At 42.3% G+C, this 15,245-nt stretch overlaps 1 protein-coding gene across 2 annotated transcripts in view; it reads left to right on the top strand.

Moving 5' to 3' along the window:
• The window catches only part of CASQ2 (calsequestrin 2), a 67,526-nt gene that overhangs the window by 17,662 nt on the left and 34,619 nt on the right, over positions 1–15,245 (top strand). For both annotated transcript variants that reach the window (XM_040999014.1, XM_040999015.1), the window contains exons 2-4: positions 9,806–9,890; positions 12,483–12,583; positions 14,593–14,704. In XM_040999014.1, the coding sequence (XP_040854948.1) occupies positions 9,806–9,890; positions 12,483–12,583; positions 14,593–14,704 (298 nt within the window). The remainder of the gene's footprint in view (positions 1–9,805; positions 9,891–12,482; positions 12,584–14,592; positions 14,705–15,245) is intronic.

The raw sequence follows: 15,245 nt of genomic DNA, 5'->3' as shown, positions 1-15,245 counted from the left end.
AAACATTGGTGTTTTTGAGTTGGCACAAGATCCAGAACTTTTTCCGGCTGTCATAATATTAAGAAGAATATCTAACGTTTACTGAGCCCTTAGTACAGGCCAAGAACTGTGTCAAATACTTTGTAGTGAGTATCTCAGTTCATCTCCAAAACAGCTCTAGCAAATAGATATGGGTGCTGTGAGCATTTTACAGTGGGGTCACAGCATCAGCTGTGACCAAATCAGGCATCTAGGTCGCTGATTCTGCATGCTATGTTCATGTTCATAATCACTGGGACAATTATTCAGAGGTCATTTATTCATCTACAGATGAATCTACCTGGTCACTATCATTACAGAAGTTACAGTGGTACAATAAGCACCTACAGGATGCAAGAAAAGCAGACAGTAAGAACACGTTACAAACATTCACCTCTTTACTATGGGATTATGCACTTTTTTTTTTTAAAGATTTATTTTTATTATTTTTTTTTTTATTGGAGAGGCGGATATACAGAGAGGAGATACAGAGAGGAAGATCTTCCGTCCGATGATTCACTCCCCAAGTGAGCCGCAACGGCCGATACTATGCCGATCCGAAGCCAGGAGCCTCTTCCGGGTCCCGGGGTCCCAAAGCTTTGGGCCGTCCTCGACTGCTTTCCCAGGCCACAGGCAGGGAGCTGGAAGGGAAGCAGGGCTGCCGGGATTAGAACCGGCGCCCATATGGGATCCCGGGTGTGCAAGGCGAGGACTTAACCACTTGCGCCACCGCGCCGGGCCCGGGATTATGCACTTTTTAAATAAACTTTTTTTAAATAAAAAAAATCTTTTTTGCACTCAAAAGAATCAGTTACCATTAAAGTAAACCCTTATGGCTTGGGAAGCAACAAGCATTATTGCAGTGCTCAGGAGCTGTATCTAAACCGCTCATAATAACCCCATTCTGCAGGATGGGATGATATCAGGCAAGACTGTCTGGGAAGGAACCAAATAATCAATCAAGCGAAACCAGCAGGGCAACATACAGAAGACATAGTAGAAAACTGTAATCACACCTGAGGAAGATATTTCCATTTTCTGGGAATCTAGGAAGCGTACCTGACCTTTTCTCCTCATCTATGAAGCTTGGTCACTGTGATTTTTGAGAGTTGATTCTTGCCCCTTTGGCACACAAGCTCTTCAAACTAGTGAAATACTTGGGTCAATCCATCCATATAGCCACAAGTATGCTGTCTCCAACGAACTAGACAAGATATAAAGGAAATGCAAAACACAGTCTTTCTTCTCAGGGATGAAAGAATCATTACACAGACTAACTCCCATACACACACTAACAATGACAAATTAAGGGCCAAAGGACTTTGCATCCATAGGCTATTTGAATTCCAGAAAGCAGAATGGGGGAAAGATGAGCATGGAGCTGGATATGGCATCCAAAGGTTGGTATGAATGACAATGACCTGAAAGAGTTCTGAGGGACTGAGTTGTGGAAGAATAGAGGAGAGAAGAAGAGAGGAGAGGAGAGGAGAGGAGAGGAGAGGAGAGGAGAGGAGAGGAGAGGAGAGGAGAGGGAAGGGGAAGGGAGGGGAGGGGAGAGGAAGGGGGGAGGGGGGGAGGGGAGGGGGGAGGGGGGGAGGGGAGGGGGGAGGGGGGAGGGGAGGGGGGAGGGGAGGGGAGGGGGGAGGAGAGGAGAGGATGAATGGGGAAGGGAGGGGAAGAAAAGGAGAGGCAAGGTGAGGTGAGGTGAGGTGAGGTGAGGTGAGGTGAGGTGAGGTGAGGTGAGGTGAGAAGAACCAAAGATTTTGGGCTAGAGTGAGAGTAGAAACAAGGCTAAGCCAGCCAAGTGTGAGATCCAGACAGTACTGCCCAGCTTATCCAACAGGGGTTCCTAGTGCTAAGGGAACTGGGCAATGTCAGGAGTCAGAAGGCTTCATACATTCACCCCATCATTCTCTCCAACCTAGCACCAAGATGCTTTTGGGTTGCTATCATCCCTGGCAACCCTTGGCTCAGGCACACTAAAGAAATTACACGATGACAGTGACAACAGAGCTCAGGTGGCTTCAGGCCTAACCAGGTGGAAGGTAAGAGTGACTGATGGGGCAGGGTTGTAGATAAGGGTGCAGCTGGCATGCATTCTGGACCCATTTATGATTGCCTCCTCTCCCATCTATTCATGACACAGGACTGTGGCTGGGCTTGGTCAAAAGACAATCAGGAAAACTGAGTTCACCTGATATGACTCCTCCCATGTATTTATCTTCAAGTCACACATAAAAATTAATATTGTCACTGGAAGGCTGTACTTCACATGTCTGGAAGCACATATTTGTACCTGCCTAGAAACAAACAGAACCTGGTAGTGTGTGCTTAGCAGGGGTCAGAGTGAAATTACATTTGATGTTACCAGCACTGGGTACATTAGGTAAAGCCAGGCGCCTGTGGTGCCAGCATACCATATCAGCATTTGTGCACAATCTTGGCTGTTCCACTTCTGATCAAGCTCCTTGCTGATGCACTTGGGAAAGCAGGAAAGGATGGACCAGCTCCTTGGACCTCTGCACCATGTAGGAGACCTAGAAGAAGCTCCTGGCTCCTAGCTTCAAATGGCCCAGCTCCAGTTGCTTTGGCCATTTGGGGAGTGAATCAATCTCTGTGTTTCTGTGCTCAGAATTCTTCCTCTTGGCTTTTAGTTTTCCTATTATTCAGACTTCTCCTTTACACCACAGGTATATTAGCCAATAGGGTCATCATAGGCCTGGGTTTATGGAAGCAAGCTGTGCCACGCCAGTGAGGAAGAACTGAAAGTTATTTGTGCAGGGCTCCCAGATTGTGATCTGAGATCTGGTGTTTAGAATCGTGGAAGTCCTGTGATTTGTCAAAATGTGGACTCTGAAGTCCCAGCCTAGCTCTAAACTCTGCCCCTTCCCTCCCATGGTGGACTGCTCTCAGCCTGCGCCCGAGTAATTTCCTCTCAGGAATCCCACGTTTCCAGTGCTACATGTTATCCTTACACATACTGATGTGTAAGCCCCACTGTCAGAGGTTCACGTTCTAGTGTAGGGAATTGTACTAGATCACAGAAGAGTTTACTCTGGAAACAAGAAAATTCATTCAGAAATTATGCTAATAGACTGAATGCAGTACACTTAAGTCGAGTGGCTTCACAAAACCACTGACCAGTTAGGCATCACAGGCTAGCTCAAGATGAATCAACATAAGCATTGATGATAATGGTGGTGGTGGTTGTGGTGGTGGTTGCTTTCACCCTAAACTTTTCCCAAACCCAGCCAACATCCAAGAAAGGAGAGAGAAAACTGCACTGGGGAGGGTGTGCATTTGTTACCTGTACCTCCACCCTCTCATCACCAAAGACATTCCTTGTGGCTGCCATGTGAGCTTCTGCCCAACGTCCTTTGCTTTAGGAGAAAGAAAGTGATTGAGAGCTCTAGAAAAAAGAGAGAAAAGGGAGGTCAGAGATGAGAAGGTCAGAGAGGGAAGAATGAAAGGGAGGTCTCAGGAGATTTAAATGGGAAAGGAAATCTAAGGGGAATCCCAAAGATGCTGAGAACAAGAGAAAGAAGCCATATGAAAGGGCAAATGAAAGAAACAACCACAGAACAGAAAGTAGAGGGACTTGCGGTATGAGTTGTAGACCTAGGGTCAACCTACTAACTGGGCAAGAAATCTTGAGTGGATCTGGACCAAACAGCAGAACTGAGTGAACTGAGTGGGAATACAAATCCCTTAGAGCAAGAAACAAAGAAGCAAGAGAAAGGAGACTCTTACAGCTCTTATACAGAATAATGCTGAGAGTTCTTGTTGTGCAATAAGAAAACATGAGGAAATCTACAGATTGAAATGGAAGAAATTACTTGAAGATGACGTGATAGCCTACACAGAAAATCCCAAACACTCAAAAATAAATAAAACACAAGCTTCTTGGAACTAACAAATGAGTTCAACAAGGTTTAAAGATCCAAGATAAAAATTAAGATATCAATTGTGTATGTCTCTACTAGCAGTAAATATGTACACACTAAAATTAAAATATAATGGCACTTATAATTCAAATATAATTAAAGTTCCTTGTATAAATCTAACAAAATTCATTCCAGTTTTCAATCTGTAGAAAACTATGCAATGATGGGTTGGGAGGGCAGAGAAATCTTCTACCTTCTTAGAGTGTGTGAGAAAGATGTTAAATATAATCTATCAAGATTGTAACAGGTAACTTACAGACAGTAGACTTGAATCTGCACTAGACATTAGCAAAAACTATAAAGACATAAGTGGGATCCAAGAGCAATCCTGACAGTCTCTTAACAGGAGGTAATATGCACGGAGCAGGAGGGGACCCCAGAGTGGAACAGGAGGACAGGAGGAGGCTTGTATTCTAACCCTGGAGACTACTGGTACCTCACCAAGGACTATCAGCATGGGCTCCAAGGACTGTATCCCAACTGCCAAGGAGATCACAGGGAATTGGAGTGCCCTTGTAGGCCGAGAACTCTGAGGTCATCCACTCCCTTTCGGATCTCCCACATGGGATGGAAGATGCCCAGATCCTTCCTCACAGGATCTAATGTCATCAGAACAATAGCGGGGAGCCCTGAGTGGACCTCAGAAACAGAACAATAAACCTCCTTTGGTACTCGGGAGGGGAGCTTTCTCCGGTCATTGCTTAGTTCCAACTTTGGATCCCCACCCTCTCTTGCAATGACCATAAGGATCATTCCGGAGCCCCCAAAATTTGATCAGATAGACAGAGAGACAAGGAAAGCTTAGAACAGACAGGAAAAGGTCAGCCTGGAGCCCCATATACCTTACCAGGTAGGACACAAAGATACTCCTCACTAAGGTATTGAAGATTTCTTTGCACACTCCTCCTAAAACTGATCTACTCCTCAATCATTAATATATGGCTTGTTAGAGTTATAAGCCTGTTTGGACTATCCTAAAATTCATGAGGTTCAGCAAAAATCATGCTTGAATACTATAAGCTGCTAAATATAAAAATGAAAATAGACACAAGACAGCTGAATAGTACCCTATAACCATTTTAAGGTTTATGGCAGCTGGTTGTATATAAACTAAAATTGAGATGTCAATGAAGTAGTTACGGGATGTGGTTAAGAACTTGCTTTTCCTAACATATTGGTCACTCAGTACCATGTTAATTAACTTCATGATGTTGTTAATTTCCATGTTCTTCCTGTTGTTGAAGTTGTATAGTGACATCTCATTGGAGGAGATGATATTCTGCCAGCTCTACTTTCAGACCAAGGATGGTCTCCCAATGAAACTATTGGATTTATCTGGTCAATAAGATGCTGATTTTCTGCATGGTCCATGCCCTCAATGAAGGAATCATGATTGGTTATGAACTGTACTACTGTAACAATATGGAGGAATTCAATATATGGGGAGGGCTAGGAGAGGGGCTGGAGGAATCCCAGAGCCTATGAAACTGTGTCATAAAATGAAATAATAAAAAAAGAAAAAAAAAGAAAGCTATACAATGCTGATGAAAGAAATCAAATGACATCAAATAGATGGAGAGACATCATATTCATGAGCCAGAAGAATCAATATAGTAAATGTATCATTCTCCCCAGGTTGATAGACAAGTTTAATGTAACTCCAACCACAAGCCTAGTAAGATTTTTTTTCATAAAAATAAGTAGGACTATTCTGAAGAACTAGCACAGCTAAAGCAAATTTTAGAAAAAAAAATAATAAAGTAGGAGGGTGCCTGATGTGGTAGCCTAGTGATTAAAGTCCTTGCCTTGCTTGCACCTGTATCTCATATGTGTGCTGGTTTGTGTCCCGGCTGTTCCACTTCCCTTCCGATTGCCTGCTTGTGGCCTAGGAAAGCAGTACAGGGTGACCCAAAACCTATAGACCTTGCACCCACTTAGGAGACCTGGGAAAAAGCCCCATCTCCTGGCTTTGGATTGGCTCAGCTCCGGCTGTGGCAGCTACTTGGGGAGTGAACCAACGGATAGAGGTCTTTCTCTTTATCTCTCCATCTCTCTGTAAATCTGCATTTCCAATAAAAATAAATAAATCTTTAAAAATAAATAAACATGGGCCCGGTAGGGTGGCCTAGCGGCTAAAGTCCTCGCCTTGAACGCGCCCAGGATCCCATATGGGCACCGGTTCTTATCCCAGCAGCTATACTTCCCATCCAGCTCCCTGCTTGTGGCCTGGGAAAGCAGTAGAGAAAGCCCAAAGCTTTGGGACCCTGCACCCGTGTGTGATGCCCAGAAGCAGTTCCTGGATCCTGGCTTCGGAGTGAATCATGGGACGGAAGATCTTCCTCTCTGTCTCTCCTCCTCTCTGAATATCTGACTTTCCAATAAACAAATAAATAAATAAATCTTTTTAAAAAGTAAAAATAAATAAAGTAGGAGGAACAACCTACCATTTTTCAAGGCTCATTATGTAGCTACTACAATCAAGACTATGTGGTATTGACAAGGAACAGACACAGAGATCAATGCAATAGAACACAACATAAACAGACTCACACAAACATGCCAACCGATTTCAGGCAAAGCTGCAAAAGTAGTTTAATAATTGAAGATGATTTTTTTCAAAAGTGGTATTGGAATAATTAGACATCTACTATTTGGGGGAAGAAAACTTCATTTTATCCCTTACACAAAATTTAACTCAAAATAGATCTTGGACTTAAATGTAAAACTATAAAACTTTAGAAAAAAAGCAGGAAAATTTCAGGATGTAGAATTGGACCAAGAGTTCTTCTTGGGTTTAATCTAAAAAAGCATAATCCATGAATTTAAAAATTGATAATTTGGATTTCATCAAAGTTAAAAACTTCTGCTTTGTGAGAAACTCCATTCAGAGAGCAAAAAGAGGCTAAAAGAGAGAAAATATTAATAAACCATATGTCCAAAAAGGCTGACTATTTAAATAACTCAAAATCAGTCAATTAAGTGATTCAATTACAAAAATGGGCAAGGGATATGAACAGGCATTATATAGATGAAAATCTATCCTCCATAGTTAAGCACAGGAAAAATATTTAACATCACTAGCCATTTAGGAAAAGGTAAGTTAAAATGTGATATCACCATAAACCTCTGAGGACAACTAAAATAAAAAAAAATGACACCACCAAATACTGAACAAACGAGATCACTCACCCAGTGCTTGTGGACACAAAAACAGAACAGTCACCCTGGAAAAGTTGGGTCGTTTCCTTTAAAATAAACATGGAGCTACAATGCAATTCAGAAATTGTACTTCTTACCATTTATCCCAGTAAAATTAATACTTAAAAACCTATTTGTAGAACTTTAATGAACTCTATTCATAGTGGCTGGAAACTGGAAACAACCTAGGCACGTCTCAACAAAATAAACATCTATAAAACATACAGTATTCAATCCATATTTTTTTAAAAAGGTTTACTTGAAAGAAAGAGTGACAGAGAGGGAGAGAAATTTTCCATCTTCCAATATACTCCCAAATTCCTGCATCAACGGAGTCTGAAACCAGGTTGAAACCAGGAGCCAGGAATTCCGTCCTGGGATCTCATGTGCGTGGCAGGAACCCAGGTACTTGGATCATCCTCTGCCACCTTCCAGGTACATCAGCAAGAAGCTGGATTGGTAGCACAAAGCAATCTGGATTTGAATCAGGCACTCTGAGAACGTGATGCTGGTGCTGCAAGCAGCATCTTAACCTATTATTGCATTATAATGCCTGCCCCTGAATTTATAATATTATTGCAATTATAATAATATTGCAAGATTTTACTAATGATGGAAGCTGGATAAAATATACAAATGATCTTTTTTAAAAATTTTTTACTTTTATTGTAAAGTCAGACATACAGAGAGGAGGAGAGACAGAGAGGAAGATCTTCCGTCCAATGATTCACTCCCCAAGTGATCACAATGGCTGGAACTGTGCTGATCCGAAGCCAGGAACCTCCTCCAGGTCTCCCACATGGGTGCAGGGTTCCAAGGCTTTGGGCCGTCCTCATCTGCCCTCCCAGGCTACAAGCAGAGAGCTGGATGGGAAGCGGGGCTGCTGGGATTAGAACTGGCATCCATAGGGGATCCTGGCATGTGCAAGGCGAGGACTTTAGCCACTAGGCTACCACGCTGGACCCAAATAAGAAATCTTTTAAAACTATGTATTTATCTACTCATATGGGAAACCCAGAAGATGTTCCTATCTTTGTATTGGCTCAGCTCTGGCTGATGTGGCCATCTGAGGAGTAAACCAGTGGATGGAAGATCTTTCTTTCTCTATCTATCCTTCTCTCTGTAAATAAGCCTTTCCAATAAAGATAAATAAATCTTTTTTTAAAAAATTATTCATTTGAAAGGCAGAGTTAGAGAAAGAGAGGGAGGGGGAAAAAAGTTTTTCATTTGGCTGGTTCACAGGCCAAATGGCAACAACAGTGGGGGCTCTGCCAGGCTGAAACCAGGGGACTAGCACTTCTGGGTCTCCACATGTGTGCAGGGGCGCAAGCACTTGGACCATCCTTCACTCCTTTCTCAGGAGCATTAGTAGGGCGCTGAATTGGGAGTGCAACCACGAGCCTTGCATCAGCACGCATACAGGATGCCTGTGTTGCAGGCAGCAGCTTTACCCACTACTCTACCACACTAACCCCTATTTTATTATTTTTTTTAAGTTTATTATTTGAAATGCGGAGTTGAGAAAAAGTGAGAGACATCAATCTTTTAACTGCTGGTTTACTCCCTAAATGAGTGTAACATCCAGGACTTGGCAAAGCCAAAGCCAAGATCTGGATGTCAGGAGCTCAAGTACTTTGACCCCCTTCTACTGCTTTCCCAGATGCATTACCAGGGAGTTGACTCAGAAGTCAAACAGCCAGGACCTCAGCTGACAATCCTATGGGAAGGTAGCACTGCAAATGACAACTTAACTCACTTTACCACAATGCCAGTCACAATCTTTCATTTTATTTATTTGTTTGTTTATTTTAGGTAACTAAAGCACCATGGCATTAACATTTCCTGATCTCTCTGGTAATTTCTCCATCCTTCTGTTTGAAGCCCACATTCATCCAGATGGCAAGAATTTAATATCGAGCAATTGAGTTTTCCTGCTTGCTCACAGCTGAGTTTTAGGAAGCCTAATATGGTTTCAATTTCATGCTGATGTCTACCTGGAGCAGGTTTCTGCCATCTGTCCATCTGGAATACTGCTGTAACCTTCTCACCTTTGGGTAGTGATGTTCCCCCAACCCTATTCTTCCCCTTCTTCCTCTGCAAGAGCTATAGGAAACTATAGGAGGCCGTCTCAGGTCTACTGCCAGATGTGCACAATGGACCTACCTCCTCTAGGAGCTCGGTGGGAACTTCATGATTACCTTGGATGTTGGTGCTATGGGTTCCTTCCATTCTAAGGCCCTCCTGGCTCCACCCCAGGGTCACTGAAAACTGGAGAACTCCAAGCCTCTTGCCCTTTACCAATGGATGTTCCAGTACTCTACTTCCTTCCTAATTCTTTCTTTCAGTCCATATTTCATCTATTTCCTTAGAGAAGTAAAAGATATGTGATAGTGCATTTGAAACTTTACATATCAAGTCATATATGTCTGTCCCTCAGATTTTCTTTCCTTGCTTCCCGGCACTTGGCTGCATCTGGAGGGGACAAATAAGAAGCACCATCCCCTCCCTCTGCTGCTTGGGTTGGTCACAGAATAACAGGAAGGATGCAGAAAAAGCCTCCTTTTGATGTATCCACCCAGAATCCTGTGCTGTTTCCTGCCATCTCTCTGTCCTCAGTCCATGTATCCTCTTATTTGTCCCTCCAGCTGGTGGCCCAGGTCCTGGAACACAGAGATATTGGTTTTGTGATGGTGGATGCCAAGAAAGAAGCCAAGCTTGCAAAGAAACTGGGTAAGTGGGATTTCTGAGATTTATCTGGAAAAGACAAGTACATATTATAATAAAATACCTATGCATTTCTTCTTGCATGGTAACTGTACTACTTTTAAGTATATATAAAATGATACCACATGCATTTCGCTTGAGTTCAGGGATCATTTCACAGAAGTAAATATTGATCCACTGAATCATTTCACAGCACTCTTGTAATAGATTTTGTATCTTTACATAGAGGAAGGGTTTTTTCCTAGAAGACTGAACTTAAATATTCAAGTCTTAATTTCAGCTGCTGAAGGAGGCTAAATCAAGGCCAATTCTCAATAGCACCACCATGGTAATCTCTCTGAATTAAAGTCTTCTCCCATCACCTGTTATTTCTTTGCTTTGAAGCTAGAGCAGAAAACAAAAGACAGCATGAACAGCCATGACCCAGGGCCCCAGAGGTTCTAAATTTCAGCGTGGCTCTTCTCATCATGGATGAGAGGTGAGATATGGTTAAATGAGTATGTACTGGAAGTTGTAATCTCTTATGTCACTTTATCATGCTCAAGGGCAAATGCACATTAAGATTCTTACCCTTCTTGTATTCCCAAGGAAGGTGAATGTAGGCAACTCCCCTGGTTTCTAAGCTCCCACACATGTATACTGTCCATTTGGCTTTTTCTGCATGATCAGTGAAGAATGACTATTAAAAAATAGCAAGAGGTTATAAAACAGGACCTTTGAAGAAAGGTTAATTGGATTTGGAGTAGCAAGCACAGAAAAAAAGATTAGTGATGGTTCAATAAATACCTTCAGGTACATGAAAGTCATTACCCTAGAAAATTACAAGCAACTGTTTCTTATTTTATTTCCATGAAAACCAGTAATTTTTAAAATTAAATTATAGGAGACCAGTTTAGACACAAAGAAGATCATTTTATGATCATGAATTATTAACATTGTCTGAGATTTTTTTTTCTGGAGACATAATAAGAAATATTTTCCCCTTGAACATGGGCTCAGAGAATGCTCAACTGTTGCCCTACAGTCAAAAACAGCCTGGTGAGTCCTAACTCATCCCTCCACCACCTGTAAGATTACTTTCCACTGTTTTCAATGAGCAATTGAATTTGGAATAATTTCCAGTAAGCATTGTTAAAAGAAACTGCTAATGTTCCAGTGTTCTACAAATTAATGGAGGACAAGTTGGGCTTAGAAGATTGGCCCAAGAAGGACATGATAGAATTTGGCTCAACCAAATAAACTCTTACCCAAGCTGAATTTGCAGGAATTGAGCCAGGTTCCTTCTGGCTATTTGATTCTTGGAGTTCCCAAGACAGAGAATACATTTGGTGAATCTGCTCCTGCATCTTCATCTCTTCTTTTATTTTCCTTTATTTGAATTCTATCAGTTTGTACCAGAACTGGTACAATAGCCTTTCAACTGGTCTCAACCCAGGGCAAACTCCTAAAGCAGGATGCTGGCTGAAGTTGAGGTCAGCCATGGCAGACTTCTAGACTGTGTGGCACTGTACTTTTTTCACTTTACTAACAGCCAGGAGCTACATGCCCACGCTTCTTGGGGTGTGCCTCAGGTCAGCAGGCAGCAGTCCAGCCCTCCTGTCCCTGGAGGTTCTGCAGAGAAATTTTATTTGCCAAAAGCATTGTCCTGTTAATAGAGTTTGAAAACAATTAATCTAAGAAATGAAGGATACCACGCAGTGCGACAAAATATGCCTGCCTCAGCTATTTAGCATTCCTGGGAGTAGGGGGAGAGGATATAGTTTTTCATCAAGCAATTGGTAAAGTATGCAATGTTATACCACGGTCCTTCTCAATGGAAAGGGTGAGATGCAGAAACTGCCCTTAAAGTATCTGTTAGTTAACAGAGTAAACAGCATGTAGAATTCTACTAGAACAGGAAAGCAAGCTGCTTGTTCTGACCACCTACAGTGCCATTAATGTTTCCTAGTTCTGTGCAAGGCACTGCTTACTGTTAAAGTGCAAATGGAGATGAGGGAAGATCAGATGGGGCATGAGCCTGGTGAGGGGGACATGATCTTCTCAGGCAAATGAGTCTTACACTGACTTCTGAGGAGAGAGTCAAACAGGACTGGGCACCATGGCAACGAGAAGAGAAAGGAGAACATGAGTGTAGATAACTGTGCTTCCCATCCTCTTCTTGAGTCGGCAGGGAGCAAGAGGTACAAGGGACTTGGGAGCAGTTCTCAGGAATGCGGATCTACTCGAGAGAAGACAAGAGTCTGTGGGAACTGAATAGCGGAGGCACTTGAATGCAGGCTAAGGAGTCGGGTGGGCAATGGGTATTAAAGATTTTTGAATCAGAAGGTATTTTTGAAAACTAAAATAATGATGGGATAAAGAATGAATTTTGTTCTCAAGCTAAAATTCAGTTGGAATTTTTATTTCTTGGCTATCTCCCAGTTAAATGTCTACTCTAGGAGCACTTCACAAGTGTTGCTTCAAGAGATTGAGTCATTGGATTAACGCTAGTTGGTCTAACCCACTATCACCCAGGGACTGTAAGCCACACCTTGGCCAACATGGTGGCTGTTTCTACAATAGGATAACATTACCTTTGGACCTCTTTGTTTTTTCCAGGTTTCAATGAAGAAGGAAGCCTGTACATTCTTAAAGGTGATCGTACAATTGAGTTTGACGGCGAGTTTGCAGCTGATGTCTTGGTGGAGTTTCTGTTGGATGTAAGCACTTGTGTATACATTGGACTTGAACAGGGCTGTCTGGGCTCAAATACAGGGAAAGATAAAACCCCATAGCAAGGACAGAGAAACTATAGAACCTGATAAGGTCTGAAGTAGGATTCTTTGGTTGTGCCATTAAGTAGTACCTATATAACAGAGTTGTCTACTTCTGCTGGTAAGCTGGCCCTCCAGTCACCTGGGAACTATTGCCAATCTGGCCAGAGAGTCATTCATTGGGATCCTGGAATGCTAGCCTGTTAATTCTCTTCCCAACTATTCATAGACGCCCACTGAAATTCCCCTGGCTTTGCTCTTGTTGAAGAGGAACTGGAAAATGTGAGAAAATATGGAGGCAAAGAGAGAGGGGAGTCAGGAGTACCTATTATCAAGTCACCCCAAGTTGCCCTCAGAACAATATAAAGAAGAGGCAGGGCTAAAAACTCCAACATCACACTCAACTCTAAGTCACAAAGGCACCACACACTCAGGTTCATGTGCTCAGTTTAAAAAGGAGCAAGCTCCATAAAATACTTTACCCATAGTTAAACACACACTTTCAATGACAGCTGCGAAGTTAGGCACTTTTGAATTTACATTTCTCTATTTCTGCTGCACATCCACACGATAATTCCTTTGCTACCAAGTGTACCCAGTGGGCTATTGCTTTCACTCCACAGTCTGAAAACGCAGAGAGATTAAAAGTAAATTGAAGGTTATTTCCCACCTAAAAACATATACATTGTTTTTGTTTGGCCCCCTCATGGACCTACACTCACAAATCCTGAAAGAGTTAAGAGGCAATAGAACGACTCTGGGATAATAGGACATAGCCTCAACTTTACCTGCTGGGCAGAGGAGCTGGAATTGGGACTCACATTGCTTCAGATAATAAACAATGGGTTTGACCTATAAACATGGGAAACCAGAGTGAAGGCAAATTTTCGGTTGGATCACATTAGGACTCTAGCTCTGGTTTTCTCTGTAACCATAGACAATTCTATTTTTAGTATGATGTCTTTGTCCTCAAGCTGACTGTTCTCAAGTTCTTGACAAAGTGGCCAGCAGCAAGACACATCACATTTCTTCATCTGTATCCAAGGAGAAGAACAAACAAACTGGGCTTCCTAGGGCTCTCTGAAGAGTAAAGAACTTTCTCAGCAAATCTTTCCTCACTGGTTCAAAATTGGGTCACTTGCTCATTTCTAAACCAAGAGAAGTTATGGAATTAGCCTGAATGTTCATCAACAGATGAACACACATATATACACACTGTACACAAACACACCATAGAATACGATTCTGCTTTAGGAAACATTTTTGTCATTTGTAATGATATGGATGGAACTACAAAATACCATACTAAGTGAGGTAAGCCAGGCACAGAAAAGAAAATCTAGATGTTCTTAATTCTTTAACATCTGTAGTCTAAAGCAGCGAGACTCAGAGACTGAAGTAGCAGAATAGGATGGTACGTGCCAGAGACTAAAAGTCGGAGGTGATATGAATGAAATAATGATGGTCATAGGGTATAAAGCTTCAGTTAAACAGAAGGAATAAGGTTTCTTTGAGATGTATTGCACAACATGCTGAATATGATGAATAAAAATGTGCCTTTCAGAACTGCGAAAAGTAAGTTTCAACTACTTTCGCCATAAAAAATGAAAATATTTGAGATGATTGATATGTTAATTATCTTGATTTTATTGTGCCCCATTGAATCCATTCATTATACCACCATTTTATCCTATAAACATATACTACTATAATTTATCAATTTAAAATTACAAATCAATGTTTTAAAAACTGGCAGGAGCAATAGAATTGCACCGAGACAAATCATTCTGCTGCTAAGAATAGTTCCTCAAACTGTATCCTTCTGGAGGGAGGTGGGATGGATGCTTGAGGCACCAACTAGGTGTTCCCTGACAATTTCCCTGTGAAGCAGTCTGTTTCCCCATTGAGGAAGGCAGAGTTTTCTTACTCAAACATTCTTTCGTGTGGGAGTTCAGCTCATTGAGGACCCCGTGGAGATCATCAACAGCAAACTGGAAGTGCAAGCCTTTGAACGCATCGAGGACCAGATCAAGCTGGTTGGCTTCTTCAAGAGCGCAGACTCAGAATGTAAGTCAAGTGTCTGCTCCGCCTTGTCGGTGTTCCAGGATGGCGCTTCAACACCTGTTGCTGGGTAGAACAGAGATTAATTACAATTCTTCTTGTGATCTATGCAGGGAGATACACAGGCACATTTTGCAAAACAGGCAAGGGGAGCTGAAAGTCCATTAGGATCGCCTGGCCTTGGGGTGGGGTGAATATTGAGAGAAGAGATAAAAACCCTTCCTGCATTTTTTTTCCCTGTCTGCTCCTGGTGGGAGTTTCCTCCAAGATGAGATGACCATGAGGCTCTCTCCCTAACCCTGGCAGCTACTGGGGTCACCAGCAGGAGGGTGTTTCCCGGTTAATTGGAAAGTGTTGGAGGAAAATCTGGGCAAAGATGAACATAGCAGCTGCTATACAACATGAAAATTGCTGGTAAGCTCCTCACTGTCCACCAAGGCTGCCTGCTTCCTAGCAGTCACACTCCTGGGCACATTCTCTGTTAAAGCTTTGTGACCAGGTTTGGGTGGGCACAAGGATGTCTCACAGCATTACCATGGTCCCTGCA

This window comes from Ochotona curzoniae, unplaced genomic scaffold, assembly GCF_017591425.1.
Source record: "Ochotona curzoniae isolate NIBS_2020 unplaced genomic scaffold, NIBS_Ocur_1.0 scaffold_1037, whole genome shotgun sequence".
Classification (NCBI taxonomy): Eukaryota; Metazoa; Chordata; class Mammalia; order Lagomorpha; family Ochotonidae; genus Ochotona; species Ochotona curzoniae.
Note: the sequence above shows the minus strand (reverse complement) of the source record. Positions and strands in the feature narration are given on the sequence as shown.